A 13,897-nucleotide genomic window follows, 5' to 3' on the forward strand; every position below is an offset into this window, starting at 1 on the left:
ATAAATTTTAAACATTACTTTCATACTACATTATATATCGAACCAATATTTCTCGAATCCTTAAAATATCCAAATTTTATGTATATAACAAGTTTGCAGCAAGAACTGTATCAAGTTGATTTATCGTGTTCAGTTTTGTCAGAGAGAATAAAGCCGATTGGCAAGAGATAGAGAAGTTTTTAGAAAGGTCTTGTTTACAAATGAAGCTTTGTTTATGAATTGTAGAGAAGTAAATTTACGTAATATGCATTATTGGTCTGTAGAAAACTCATGTTAGATGAGGAAAGTTAATAAACAGAAAGTATGAACTGTGAATGTGTGATACTGGATTCTATGATCTAAAATACTCAATATTTCTTGATAATATTCTCGTAGAACTTTTATTAAATATTCCATTAATTATTAAACAACATATGTGGTAATAATACGCTAGTTGTCCTGTACATTATTTGAAGTATACAACAGCAATCTTAGATAAAATGTTAAGAGGCTGTTGGATCAAATACAATATATTCTAATTATTTGTAAATGTAAATATCTCGAGAATAAATGATCGAAATAATATGTCTTTAAAGTCATTAAATTCGTATTATTATTTTCTACAAGAATATCGTAAAAATATAGCGTTCCATTTGAGAAAACATCGATCACCTTAAAATTTTTATAAAAAGAATAACCTTGTAGCTTAAGAGCCTATGGAAAGTAGGCAAAACATATTTTATCAAAGTTCAAATTTCGTCCAGTCAATCTCTCATACTTACCATACATTAGAGGGAGACTAATTAAGCTCGGCGGCGATTCCTATGGCGTCATTCAGGTAGCAACGGTACAAAATTTAGACCAACTTTAAAAGCATTTTTTTAAGGCTAATATTTGGATATTTTATTATTTACTATTATTATTATTCAAAAAAATAGTGGCAGACAATTATGACGATTCTAAATTAATGGCAGACACTTTTGAACAAAAATCAAATTTCAAATGTATTTTAACAAATCTAAAATTTTAATATGTTATTTATGATAGTATTAGGAGCCTACATTTTATATGGCAGACATTTTTTTTGGTAATAACATCTTGGCAGACAACGAAATCTTACCTGCAGCCCGTGCATACGTATGTATGTGAGTGCTATACTATGTAGTGACTGAACAGGTCTTTTTTATTTTACTATTCTCAATGATGAAGTACTATTGTATTCAATGGAACGAATCATCTTTTTTTACAGTCCATTTTAGCAACGGTTTTTCGTCAAATATTTGTTGTATATTTTTGAACGTTGGTGTAGACAGCATCGTATATAGTGAGCGTAATTAAATTTATAACTTTGTGAAGTTTTATTTAATTTTCTTTTTTTCTTTCTTTTTTTGTCTAATTATAATAAATTTATTTTTTTTTTAAATAAACATAAAACAGAATGTTATATATATGCCAAAGTAGTATAACTTCTTACGTACGTACATAAGTACACACACCCGTGTTTTTTCCTTGATTTTTTTTTATTTCTTTATTGCTTATTTTTGTTATTGTAAAGTATTTTTAATTCACTTAATTGTTTTCATATTTCTTAAAGTATGTTATATTAATTTTATAAAGAACATAATCAAACAAAGGGTGAATTTATATTATAGAGCGTGTTAAGTTTCTTCTATTTGCATATGTTTTTATTTTATTAAAAACTAAAAATTACACAAGTAATATAATAAATTATTATAAATAAAAGAACACACAATAAAAAACATAAATTGATTTCTTGATGTGCTTGGGACGATATATTTTTTAGGATGATATTAGTTGCAATGACACACGAAATATAGATTTTTTCGACATATCAGCATTTAATGCATGCGAAATTCCCACACGTACATGGAAATCTCAAAACTTTCTACATAGAAGCAGATATGGTTCACATTTAAGAAAACTGATTTTTCTTCACCCAAATTTAACAAAAACCATGCGTATTTCACCATATCGCAAAATATTTACGCAGAAAACTGATGATGTAATATCGAATGAATTTGTATTGTTTCTTCACGAGAGGCAACTACGCGCTCATTTTCGATTAAGAAACAACAGTTTTGCAGTCTCTTAATAAAACATCATTCTAAAAAATGAATAATCTCAAGCATATCAACAGATTAAATTGTGTTATTTATTGTGTGTTATTTTATTTACAAATATTTATTATATTGCTTGTGTAATAATGTTGATTTTAAAAAAAAATATAAACGTTTGCAAATAGAAAAAACTTAGCACGCTCCATAATAAAAAAGCATCCTTTTTTGATTATGTTCCCTATAAAATTAATAGCCCATTATGACATAATTTAATTTATAATGGACTAACCAATTTGATATTGAACTTATTTATACAGAAATGAACTTTATTTCGATTAAGTTTTTTGTAATAATTTTTTATAAATATCTTTTAATTGCTTATTGAATATTTGATAGTCTAATTAATACCATTCAAAATTGTCTCTATTTTGCTGGATATTAAAATTTCTATTTTTATTCACATCAAAGTTAAGATGATATATATTGTTGCTGTCGATATCTTTAATAATTTTATTTTAAAAATAAATTTAAATTTTCGTTAAAATTTCAAAGTTTGATGAAATAAAATTTCTTATTTCTTGTAAATTTTTTTCTAGTTTTATATGTGATATAAGTTTGTCATTTAGTCATAATATCGTTAAATTATATTTATAAAAAAATATTCATATAGTTAAAATTTATGTATTAAATATCTTTCTTTTTAAATTTATTATTTTAAAATTATTATTTAGAAAATATATTATACTTAACAACAAGGAGGTATGATTCTTTTTTTTTTAATATTTTAAATAATTTTATTGCTGTTAATCATTAGTTGTCTATTAGCAATTTATATTTTAATATTAGCTTTATTTAAAAAATCTGATAAAATTGTTTTAGTTATGATTATACTTTACTTTCGAGATAATATATATTTAGTAAAAATTATTATACTATACTTTCTCTCTCTCTCTCTCAGAGTTATGTATTGCTTATGCTATTTTTATACAACTACCAATCTGTTTGATCAATAATTTTTTGCTCATAAAAATTATAAATATAGGGTTCATATTGTATTTAACTTGGATTTTGTTCTTAAAAAGTGTTAGTAAGTTTCTATATAACTTGGCCTAATTTAGCCTTTTTGTTAATCGATGACGCTCAGTTTAGTTTCTAAGCAACCTATGTACGAGTTAAAATAGGAGAACACTTTCTTCAAAACATTCTCTTTGTGAACTGTCTTGTATAATATAATTGTGAAACATGGATTATTCAATAACACAAACGAAGTATGTATATCGTTTAATATTATTTTCTTGCGTTTATGATACTAAAATCCTTATTTCCATAATTAGATGGGTAAAATTTGGAGAAATTCGTGATTTCGTGTTCGTTGGAAAAGATATCCTTGCAACAGCTTCAGGTTTGCACGTTCGTTTTTTCAACATGAACACAAGGGAAAATAAAATTGAAATTTTCAATGATCAGACTAGAGGCTTTGGCGTATCAACTTTATCAGGACATCCGGTACCGATTTTGTTCTATTTCTCGTTTAGATGAATTATTACCGTTATTTTTTTATAGGAAGTCCATTTACCCATTTGTGTAAAACGGGTCACGTTTCTGATTTGATCGTATCCAAGTCAATCGTTACTGCCCATTTACATGATACCGAATTAATTAATTTTGCGGTTTTTTATAGTAAAGCACATACTGCTTTCGTATTAAAATTTATCTAATCTAAGAAAAAGTATCTAAATTTAAATATTGAAAAGACAAGTGTAAAATCAATATTTATAAAACTTTATGCTCTATCCTTTCTATTGCAACCATCTTTATTTGGAAATTTTAAGCAGTACTTCCTAGCTTGTAGTATATCATTTTAAAGATAAGAAAAATTTACGTCTAATAAAGTTTAACGAATTATGTATTTTTAGTATTAGTAAATTTTAAGAAAATTTACTTTATTAAGTATTTACAATGTGATTCGTTATAATCAAACAATAATATAATATCCAGGGTGAGTCATTAATTCTTGCCACCAAAATTGTTCCTAAAGTATGATAGTTAGCAAGAAAGTTCATAGAACCAAAGTTGCATTAAAAATTCGGTAGTATAACATGACGTCAGTTTTTTTTGCTAAGTGTAGTAACTTCTGAGATTAAAAGAGGTCAAGTTTATTTTTTTTAATGAAATACTATATTTTATTAAATATTTTCTGATAGCAGTTGTCGTGATGAATCCAACAATATACAATATTAAAGTATTTGAAGATCAATGAAGGTCGTTTAACCCTATCGATACGGCAGTCCGTTCCGCTGGAGTAACGCTACTGAGGCGCTCGACATGCGGGTTATCGAGTATACGCTAGGTGCTATGTTTTGTAGCATTACTCCAGCGAAGCGGACTGCCGTAACGATAGGGTTAAACGACCTTCATTGATCTTCAAATACTTTAATGTTGTATATTGTTGGATTCACCATGACAACTGCTATCAGAAAATATGTAATAAAATATAGCATTTCATTAAAAAAAATAAACTTAACCTTTTAATCTCAGAAGTTACTACACCTATCAAAAAAAAACTGACGTCATGTTATACTACCGAATTTTTAATGCAACTTTGGTTCTATAAACTTTTTTGCTTACTATCATACTTCAGGAGCTATTTTGGTGGCAAGAATTAATGACTCAACCTGTATTATAATTATTTTTGGATATAAATATAACACAGATGGCTGATATTAATTCAACAAAACTACAGATTCGGTAAAAAAATCTCATATATAAAAGTACTAGTAATATTATAGACGGCTTACATTGATTCTACAAAATTAATGATTAAATCGAAAACCTTATCGTATAAACGTATTATAAAAATTACTGACGGTTAACATTCATTTTTGTCAAAATTACTAATTCAAATACATCGTATGAAAGCAATATAATTAACAAAATCACGAAACTAACGTTTATATAGACTGTGCCGGTATTCTCCGTGGCAGATAAACATTCTAATCCTACCATTAGAGTATTCACTTATCCAAGAATTCAGAAAATATCATCGTGTACAAACATGGAAGAATCGAACGGGTATTTATCATGTACCTTTGCTGGTACTGATTATCTTTTAGGATTGACAAGTTTTCCAAATTTTCAACTTGTTCTTTGGCAATGGCAAACTGGAGATAAAGTATTTGTAATAAATACCGAACTGAAAGACCTTATTCAAACAATCGCGTAAGTATTCCTTTTAATAATTATTAACAAGCAATCAAACCATGACTATGAGTATTCAGTGCATACAGTCGTAAGAAGCTGAGCTCTGAGTATAGATATTGTTTACATTGTGAATATAAAGGATAAATACGATAACAAACTGTTACAGTTAATACCTTTCAAATCGATCAGGTAAATGGAGATAAGTCTTTCGCATATCCTTGACCAAGATATGCCAACATCAAATTTGTTTCCGCCATGGCAAATAGTTACTTCTCTAGAACGTGTAAATACACCCATCAGCAAAAACAAACCAAGGGAAGACTACAGCAGTAATAATGGACATCCACGACAAGTAGGAGTAATTTCAACTGCTAACAGAGTTGCTATTTTAAGTTCAGAATATCCAATCCTTAACAAGATGTTTGGACGAAGTGGTGAAAATAGAAACCTATAAATTTAAAGTCAATTATAACAAGGTTCGTGTTCTACAAGCTGATTCTGATACCTATGAAAAAATTACGAGATTATTAAAATATTCTAATGCTAGTTTTAATATTTTATAATTGAAGCAAATACGATCGTTTCGTGTTGTTCTACGCAATGTTCATCACTCTGTTGATTTTGATAATCTAAAGGACGAATTTCAAGAACTTGGGCATGAGATAATTTATGTAAGTAATATTAAACACAGAATTTTTTTTTTATTAAAAGAAGAATATGTAATCAATTCTAGGTGAGAATTATAAGTAATTTTTGATGGTACTAAAAAAACGTATAGTAACGAAGGGTTAAGGGTTGTTCAATTTTAATTATAGTATTATTTAGACGACTTATATTATATACTGTATTATTTTTTTGTTTTTGCTTCAAGTCGATATAGAACATAGACATTGGGTTATGTGTAACTCTGTGTCTATTATTGCCTATGTTTAGGACTTTTTGAAGTTCGTTCTGAAGGTCATCAAGATCAACAGAGTGATGAACATTGCGTAGAACGACACCTTTCTTGTTTCAATTGAAACGTATGAAAGCTAGCATTTGTTTATTTCATAATTTTCGTTATTTTTCTGTAGATCTGAGGGTAAGCCGGTAGGACACGGATCTGATTATTATTGACAAATTTATAGCTATCTTTTTTAACTACCTCGTTCAAACATCTTGTTAATGATTGAATGTCTATTACATCGTCGATATAGATTGGCGGGGGCGGAGGTACTTTTGATGTCGGTTGATCTTCCGGTATTTTTATATCCATATTTGAACTTAAAATCGAAAATTTGTTAGAAGTTGGCTCTACTCCTATAGATCGTTGAAATCTATTATTATTGCCGTCGTCTTCTCTTTATCTTTTTTTGTGTATAGGGGAAATTACCCGTCTGGGTGAAGTAACTATTTACCATGGTGGCAACAAGTTTGATGCTGACATATCCTGGTCAAGGATATGCGAAAGGGTTTATTATTTCATTTATCTGATTGATTTAAATGGTATTAACTGTAACGGTCTAAGATTGTATTTATCCTCAGTAATCACAATGTAATCAAAATAAGATTCAGAGCTCAGTTTCTTATGTCTGTATACACCGAGAACTAGAACACGAATCGAGTATACATCATGAGTCTTCTAATACGATGATTTCTAATAATTCGTAATTATTCGTGGTACAAAAAAATGTTTCAAACAAAAGTTGCATGGTATCTAGAGGGACATATAATTTTATTATCTTTTTTGTCGAGATATTATGATAACCTTCATTTTTTTAAATGCAATAGAATATCGTTTTTTTTTTGTCGAATCTGAATAAATCTTATAATTCTTAATTTTAAGTTCAACTTTATATAATACTTTTTTACACAGAATTTAATTATTTATCCGAATTCAAAAATAGATATTAAACATTTAATTTAAAACTGAAAATGACCCTAATATCTCAACAAAAAGTAAGATAAAAATAATTGATTAAAGTAGTGTATATCCCCCTAAATATCATGCAACTTTTTTTTAAAAAGTTTTTTCTTACAATGAATAACTTACAAGTTATTTGAAGTTGTCATATTTGGAGACTCATTTTGTATAATGTTACATACATATAATGTTAGATAACTAAGAAAATTCGTGTTGTTTTAATTAATAGAAAAAATATGAATTATATACAAATCTAAAAACAGCACTAATTTTCTTGGCTTTCTCGCAGTATAGTAGAAATTCGATTATCCGAACCAAAACATGACACCACTCTTTCGATCATAAATTTATTACGATAAGCAAATAATTGTTTTTGTATATAAGAAATTATTTTATGGAGACATAAAAATATGTACATATAGTCATGTTATAGAATGTTATAGAATGTTATAGAATGTTATTATAAAAAATGCCCCAACTTTCAAAAACTATATTTACAAAAAAAAATTTTTTAAATCTTGATTGACCAATCAATTCAAAAAATACATTGTAAAATTTCATTTTAAATATCATAATTTCATAAATGTTTAATGTGACCGTCATGAAAATCCCGAACGACATCTACTCGGTAATCAAACTCGTTCTACATTCTATTGTATACTGCATGTTCGGATTATACGGTTAAGATAGCTGCGGTTATTCTCGTTTTGAGTTTTTCAATGTTAGCGGGCGCAGTGGTAGAAAAAATGGTTAATTTTTTATGTAACTGTATAGAAACAAATCGCAAGGGGTTAGATCAGAGCTTCTTAGCAGTTAATGATAATAAGTCTGATCACGAGTTGTTTCACGACTAATATATCGTAACAGCAATTTTTCATTTAAGTATACGCGAACAGTTAAATGTTAATGTCAATAATTTTGTTACTTAGACGAGCGGATCATTTTCTTAAATAATTCGTCTACACGTACATATACACGCATAGTTTTATGGGCGCATACTATCATATCGTTTTCTACATTTTATGGTACACATTTGTCCCTGTGCACACCCTGAGAAAGAGGCCAAAAAATGAAATTGTAGTTTAATTTTTTTGAAAATTACGAAGTTGGGGATTTTGGGGCTCATTAAATATGAATCTGATATGATTTTTTTTAGAAATAAAATAAATTACAAATTGATACAATGTTTTGTAAAATTAGTATATTTGAGTTTTTGAGATCGCTGATTACGAATCTGAATTTATTTTTTTTAACAAAATACTTAATTTAAAATAAAAGATAATTTATGTTAAAAAAATTTTAAAATGAAATTTTGATTCTTAAGAATTGTAAAATTAAAAAAATGTTTTTTTTTTAGAATTATTTTTTATTAGCTTATATTATATTCACACACACACACACACACACATGTTTAAAAACATAATTCAATTATACTTATTATCAGGCGAAGATTCCATTTATATGTTGAAATGAGACAAATATTAAAGTACTATGTGCGTTTAAAGTGACCATTATTTTCGGAGAACAGCGACTCACATATGCGATGCGCTCGACGCTTACGTTTTAACTGATAATTTACGGATGTGCATGAGCACTTACACATAACAAATGGTTGAAAAAGATGTTACAACGTCTACTAAACGTATTCCACAGGTTAAAAGTAAAAAAAAAGTTTTGTCCACGTTTTCGAAATTTGGTGCTACTGTAGGCCTTCTGCGCGAAATAGAAAAGTGAGGCCGCTCAAAGTTAATAGTATATTTATAGAAATTTTTAATAGAAGAATATCTTATCTATTAATTAATTTAATCAAATATAAAAAATATCTATACACATAAATAAATAAATATTCTTCTTAGCATCAATTTAAGTAAAGAGAAAAAGTTACAATAAGAAAACAGAGCGATCAGTCTTTAAGTTTTACAAAAAATAATAATAATTATATTGAAGGATATTTAATATTTGGTTACAAGGAAAACGAAAAGTGTTTACACCGACACTTTATGAAATAGATAATAATTTTGTATAAGAGTTAGGTAAACAAATTAATAAAACACATATTATCATAAAAAAATGTAATTGAACAAATACAACTACTTATAATAATTAGTAGGATGAATGAATCTATTGGTCGTCACACATTTTTTCAAATCCGGGGATTAAACAAAACGTAGCTACCCTCATTTCCTTCTCTAAAATGATTTTTGCGCGATACTTAAATTTTATCATAACAACTACCAAAAATCCAGCTTTATACAAATAAATAGTTACCCATGCAATTAAAAGAATAAGAAAATTGTGTAATATTTCTTGGTGCCTCAGTGAGGAATACAAAATACTACGGAAAAATGCAAAATAAAAAATAAAATTTTAGAATTCTACCAACACAAGATAAGCTTCTGTCTAGGTTCCATCGTTTTATATATTTTCTATAACGACACATATTAGCATAAGCATTCCCTTTTTAATAATAGTCCTGTCTTGTTCATGATGTTATGTTTCTAGATGTTCGCCATTTTCGCCTCACGCAATAGTGCAATTTGCACTAATCACTGGCAAGCTCGCTGTTTATCGAATGTGCGTGTGTTCGAAGATCGTTACTTTATATCCGATAAAAATCAAATCCCAAGAAAATAAATTAACGTCCGTTTGCTGGACAATTGATGGTAATCTATTGTTCTGCGATGAATTTTGCAAAGTCTGGTCGATGAGTGCTGATGGTAGTAGTCAGAACATTCTCATAGAAGGAAATTCAAAATCAAAAGCGCACAAGAATCGTTTACCTTTCATCGTTACTTTTAAAGATGGTTTACTTCTTGTGAATACTCTACTAAATGAAATAGCAGTACGTTTTATTAAATGCAGTAAAATCCCATATAACGTGAAAGATGCGTCCGAAACGAATTTCGTGATATATATATATATAAAGGACTCAAAATAAATAAAATTAAAATTAAATTTAATTACTTAAGACTTAACGACGTGACTACACGTCTAGTAATATTTTTAAGTAATACAAATATATGAAAGGCATGATGTTACACATAAATTGCTATATTAAATTAATTCAAATATTTAAGATGTGATGCCGCGTTATATCGCAATAAAAAAATTAGAAAAGTATTTTCTTTAATTTTTGTAAGTTCTCTTGTTCGTGTAGGACAAAGTGGGATAATACAAATACCAGAATGTGTATCTTGATATGAGAATTTGGAACACGCTTTTTTAACAATTTAAAAATTATATTTTTATTATGAGTATTTCATTTTTTAAATTTGTCTGCTGTCTACATTATTCACACTCATAATTTTCTATACTTTTTATATTAACATTGAATACTGAGTGTTTATATTATACCTTTTTAAATTTAATTATTTGTTATTTTGTTTCCTTACACCAAATAAGTATAAATTTTATGTGTGTACATAAGTATACACACCCGTGTTTTTTTTTTAATGTTTTTTAAGGCAATCTTTACTTTTTTACATAGCACTCAGTATTTTTGACTTTACAGTATTATAGCTTGTATTAATATGAATTCAACGAACTAGTATACCATGACCTTTGGATGACCTTTAAAACCAAAGAAATGAAAATTTCAATAAAAAATGCAAGAGTTTCCAGATGATATTCGGCAGCGTATTTATTTCCAGCAAAACGGTTGCTCATCTCGTAATGCTCGAATCTTTCGTAATTACCAAAACTTTTTTCTTTTTTTTTTTTTTATTTACTCCATACTTCTTTACAATTTTTCCGCAGAAATTTAGTAAATTGTTATATAAGTGAAAAAAGATAGCACGTGGACGGTTTCTCCAATGAGATAGCGCCGCTATTGTCATTAATTTCAGTTTTGTGTCATTAATTTCATTTAATTTCTAGATCTCCTTGGTGGATTCTTTTGAGCCTTCTAGGGATATATAAGTTGTAGTTATCGTTGGCTAGCGGGTTTATGTGTGTATCAATTCTTCTTTCGTACTTGCAGGTTGTCTTGGTTATTTCTTCTTCTATCGTGGGAATGTTTAAGTCCTTCCTTCATTACGGACGTACCATGGAGCATTCATGATTGTGCGTAGGATTATGGATTGTTGAGCCTCGAGCTTGGTATTCCATATATAGCGGTATTCCATAGGTCCAGATTGGATTTATTATTACTTTGTAGATTATTAGTTTTTTCTCTATGCTATTTAGACTTTTTGCCAGTTAGCTAAGCAATTTGTCTTCTTTTTAGACAAATTTGTTCAATTTTGGCATCTATTTGCTTTTTCCATGTTTGTTTAGAATCTAGATGTAGTCCCAAATATTTGACCGTCGTTACTTGCGGAATTTCTGTATTATATAGTTTTAATTTCGGTATTTGATTTACTTTCAGTAAACATGATATGCTTACACTTGGTAAAGTTTCCCGTGATCTTCCTATTACGTAATTATTCTTCAAGAGAGTTGATATGTTTTTGTAACGATTGAATTGCTTGTTGCAGGTACTAGTTTATGGTAAGCATTGCTGTGTCATCAACAAATGTTAAGATTGTGCAGTTTGCGTTTATTGGTATGTCTGCTGTATGAAGGGTGAATTGGTCCGAGGATACTTCCCTGCGGAACCCCAGCTATGATTAGTTTGATGTTCGAATGAGTGTCTTTTATTTTTACATAGAATGTTTGTCGGAAAGGTAAGATTTTAAGAATTTGTAATACGAGTGTGGAAAGTGTTTATTGATTGTTTGTAACAATCCGTGATGCCACACTTTATCGAAAGCTTCTTCGGTTGAAATTTTGAATTTTGGTGGTGCATAAATAGCCGAGAGAATTGAAATGAATTGCCTTGAGTTTTTAAGGTAATTGTGGTTGCTTGAAGGTAATCGTGGGCTGTATTATTGTGCAGATGATGTTTGATCTCGTTCTTAATAATTATGGCAGTTCCACCATGCGCTTTACCTGAAGGATGTTTTGTGTCATACATGGTCTAGTATGGAATATTTATATAGTGTCTGTCTGTGAGATGAGTTTCGGAAACGAGTAGAATGTCTAGGTCATGCGTGTATATGAATACTTTTATTTCTTGAATTTGTTGTTGTAATCCATTGCTGTTCTAAACAGCTATTTTTATTTGCGTATCCATTATTTGTTGTTAAGTAACGTATTTGTTAATAGTTTTAGCATTGTGGTAATTTGTTGCGTTTTTTGTTTTATAATAGAATTTTGCTTCATTGTTATTGTAGTTATGATTTCGGTGTTTTTAATTGATTGTTTCAATAATTCTTTAATGTCCGATGTCTACTCTGTGTTTAAGTCTTCTGTATTTGTATGTGCTCGTTTAGTCACTTCGGAGTAGCTTCTTTCTGATGCAGTATGAGTTACTTCTGCATATATTCTATTGCTAGTTTTGGGATTTAGCTGTGGATTTTCGAAGGAATTGTTGCTATAATTTTGGCAGAGGTAGTTTCATTATATTAATTACAGTTTTCTGTAGCTGTTTTGTGCCTCAGTTTGGGATATATTTCTTGTTGTATCTGTTTCCTAACTATACAACCTTTGTAGCTTGCAGGGTGATTTCCTTGACAATTAAAGCATTTTACGTTACTTATTTCGCATGTATGTGGATAGCTCGAAGTCCAATGTTTACCTGCGCATTTAATACATACTGAAGTTTTATTACAGTAGTGCTTGGTATGTCCGTGACTTTGACAACGTATACACTGAGGAATATCTCTTTTTATTTTGGGAGGTTCAAAGAAAACTATCGTGTTAAACATCCTGTTGATTTCGTAGATATCTTTGTTGTTGTCATTCGGTTTTAGGTCGATGAAGAATAGCGGCAGAGATTGCTTTGTATCATATTTAGTTATATTGTTTTTTTGTCTTCCCTGGTTGTTTATTTTTTTAGTTCATCGATTATGATGCTAGTATCTGTCCTGGGATGCATCCTTCTTAATACTATCTTATAACTTTTGTCTTTTTTTGGCTAGTAAGTATAGAAGTTTGCGTTCTTCTCTTTTAGGGCCTTACTGATTTTTCTGTAGGTATCAAAAGTATTGACTTGCACTTTGACATGATTGTCCTTTAATTGCTTCAATGTGTACTCATCTTTAGCTATTTCTTTCAGTAGTTCAATTAGCGGTACAATGATCTGAGCTTCTATATGTATTGGCGTGAGTTTTGGCTGTGGAGTTATATCCTATTCGTTGTATCTTTCCCTGGAAGTTCTTTTACTTCTTGTAGTTTGCTAAATTGGTTTCTTACTGGTATTTTGCTCAGCCATTTCTCTTGTGGTTCGTCCAGGTCAGATAGAGATAGGTAACTATTTGATGGACTGAATTTTTGTTTCTTCGTAGCGTCATCTCTAGTGTTAAAGGCATCAGTATCCATATACTCTGACAATGTTTCTAGTCTTCGAGATTTCGGTTGATTGTTAATGGCATAATTTTTACCATTTTTGATTAAGTTTAGCTTCAAATTTAAGTTTTGTTACATTATGGATTCAAACTTGCCGTAACGGCAATTTGTTTATCTCATACTACCACTAATTGTCGAAGTATACACAGATTGAATATCAGAATTATATTCTTTCTTTTAAACAATTTGGATGACCGAAACAAACAAGATCGTGTTTTGATATATTATTTATCATTAAATTTTTAGAAAATTAAGCGTAAAATACAAGTAAATGTAACATTTGATAATTTTTTTTAAAAATGTAAACTTTATCATAAAAAAAGTATCGCTTCCGTTATATTTTTTCTTT

The 13,897-nt window shown here is 28.9% G+C and overlaps 1 protein-coding gene across 1 annotated transcript in view; it reads left to right on the plus strand.

The window, feature by feature from the left end:
- The first annotated feature begins 3,240 nt into the window (after positions 1-3,240).
- The window catches only part of LOC122514476 (cilia- and flagella-associated protein 43-like), a 75,067-nt gene continuing 64,410 nt past the window's right edge, over positions 3,241-13,897 (plus strand). The window contains exons 1-4 of the mRNA XM_043631382.1: positions 3,241-3,325; positions 3,392-3,563; positions 5,017-5,276; positions 9,664-10,003. Coding sequence (XP_043487317.1) covers positions 3,300-3,325; positions 3,392-3,563; positions 5,017-5,276; positions 9,664-10,003 — 798 coding nt within the window. The 5' untranslated portion in view covers positions 3,241-3,299. The remainder of the gene's footprint in view (positions 3,326-3,391; positions 3,564-5,016; positions 5,277-9,663; positions 10,004-13,897) is intronic.

The sequence above is a fragment of the Polistes fuscatus genome, unplaced genomic scaffold, assembly GCF_010416935.1.
Source record: "Polistes fuscatus isolate 324 unplaced genomic scaffold, CU_Pfus_HIC Scaffold1, whole genome shotgun sequence".
Lineage (NCBI taxonomy): Eukaryota > Metazoa > Arthropoda > Insecta > Hymenoptera > Vespidae > Polistes > Polistes fuscatus.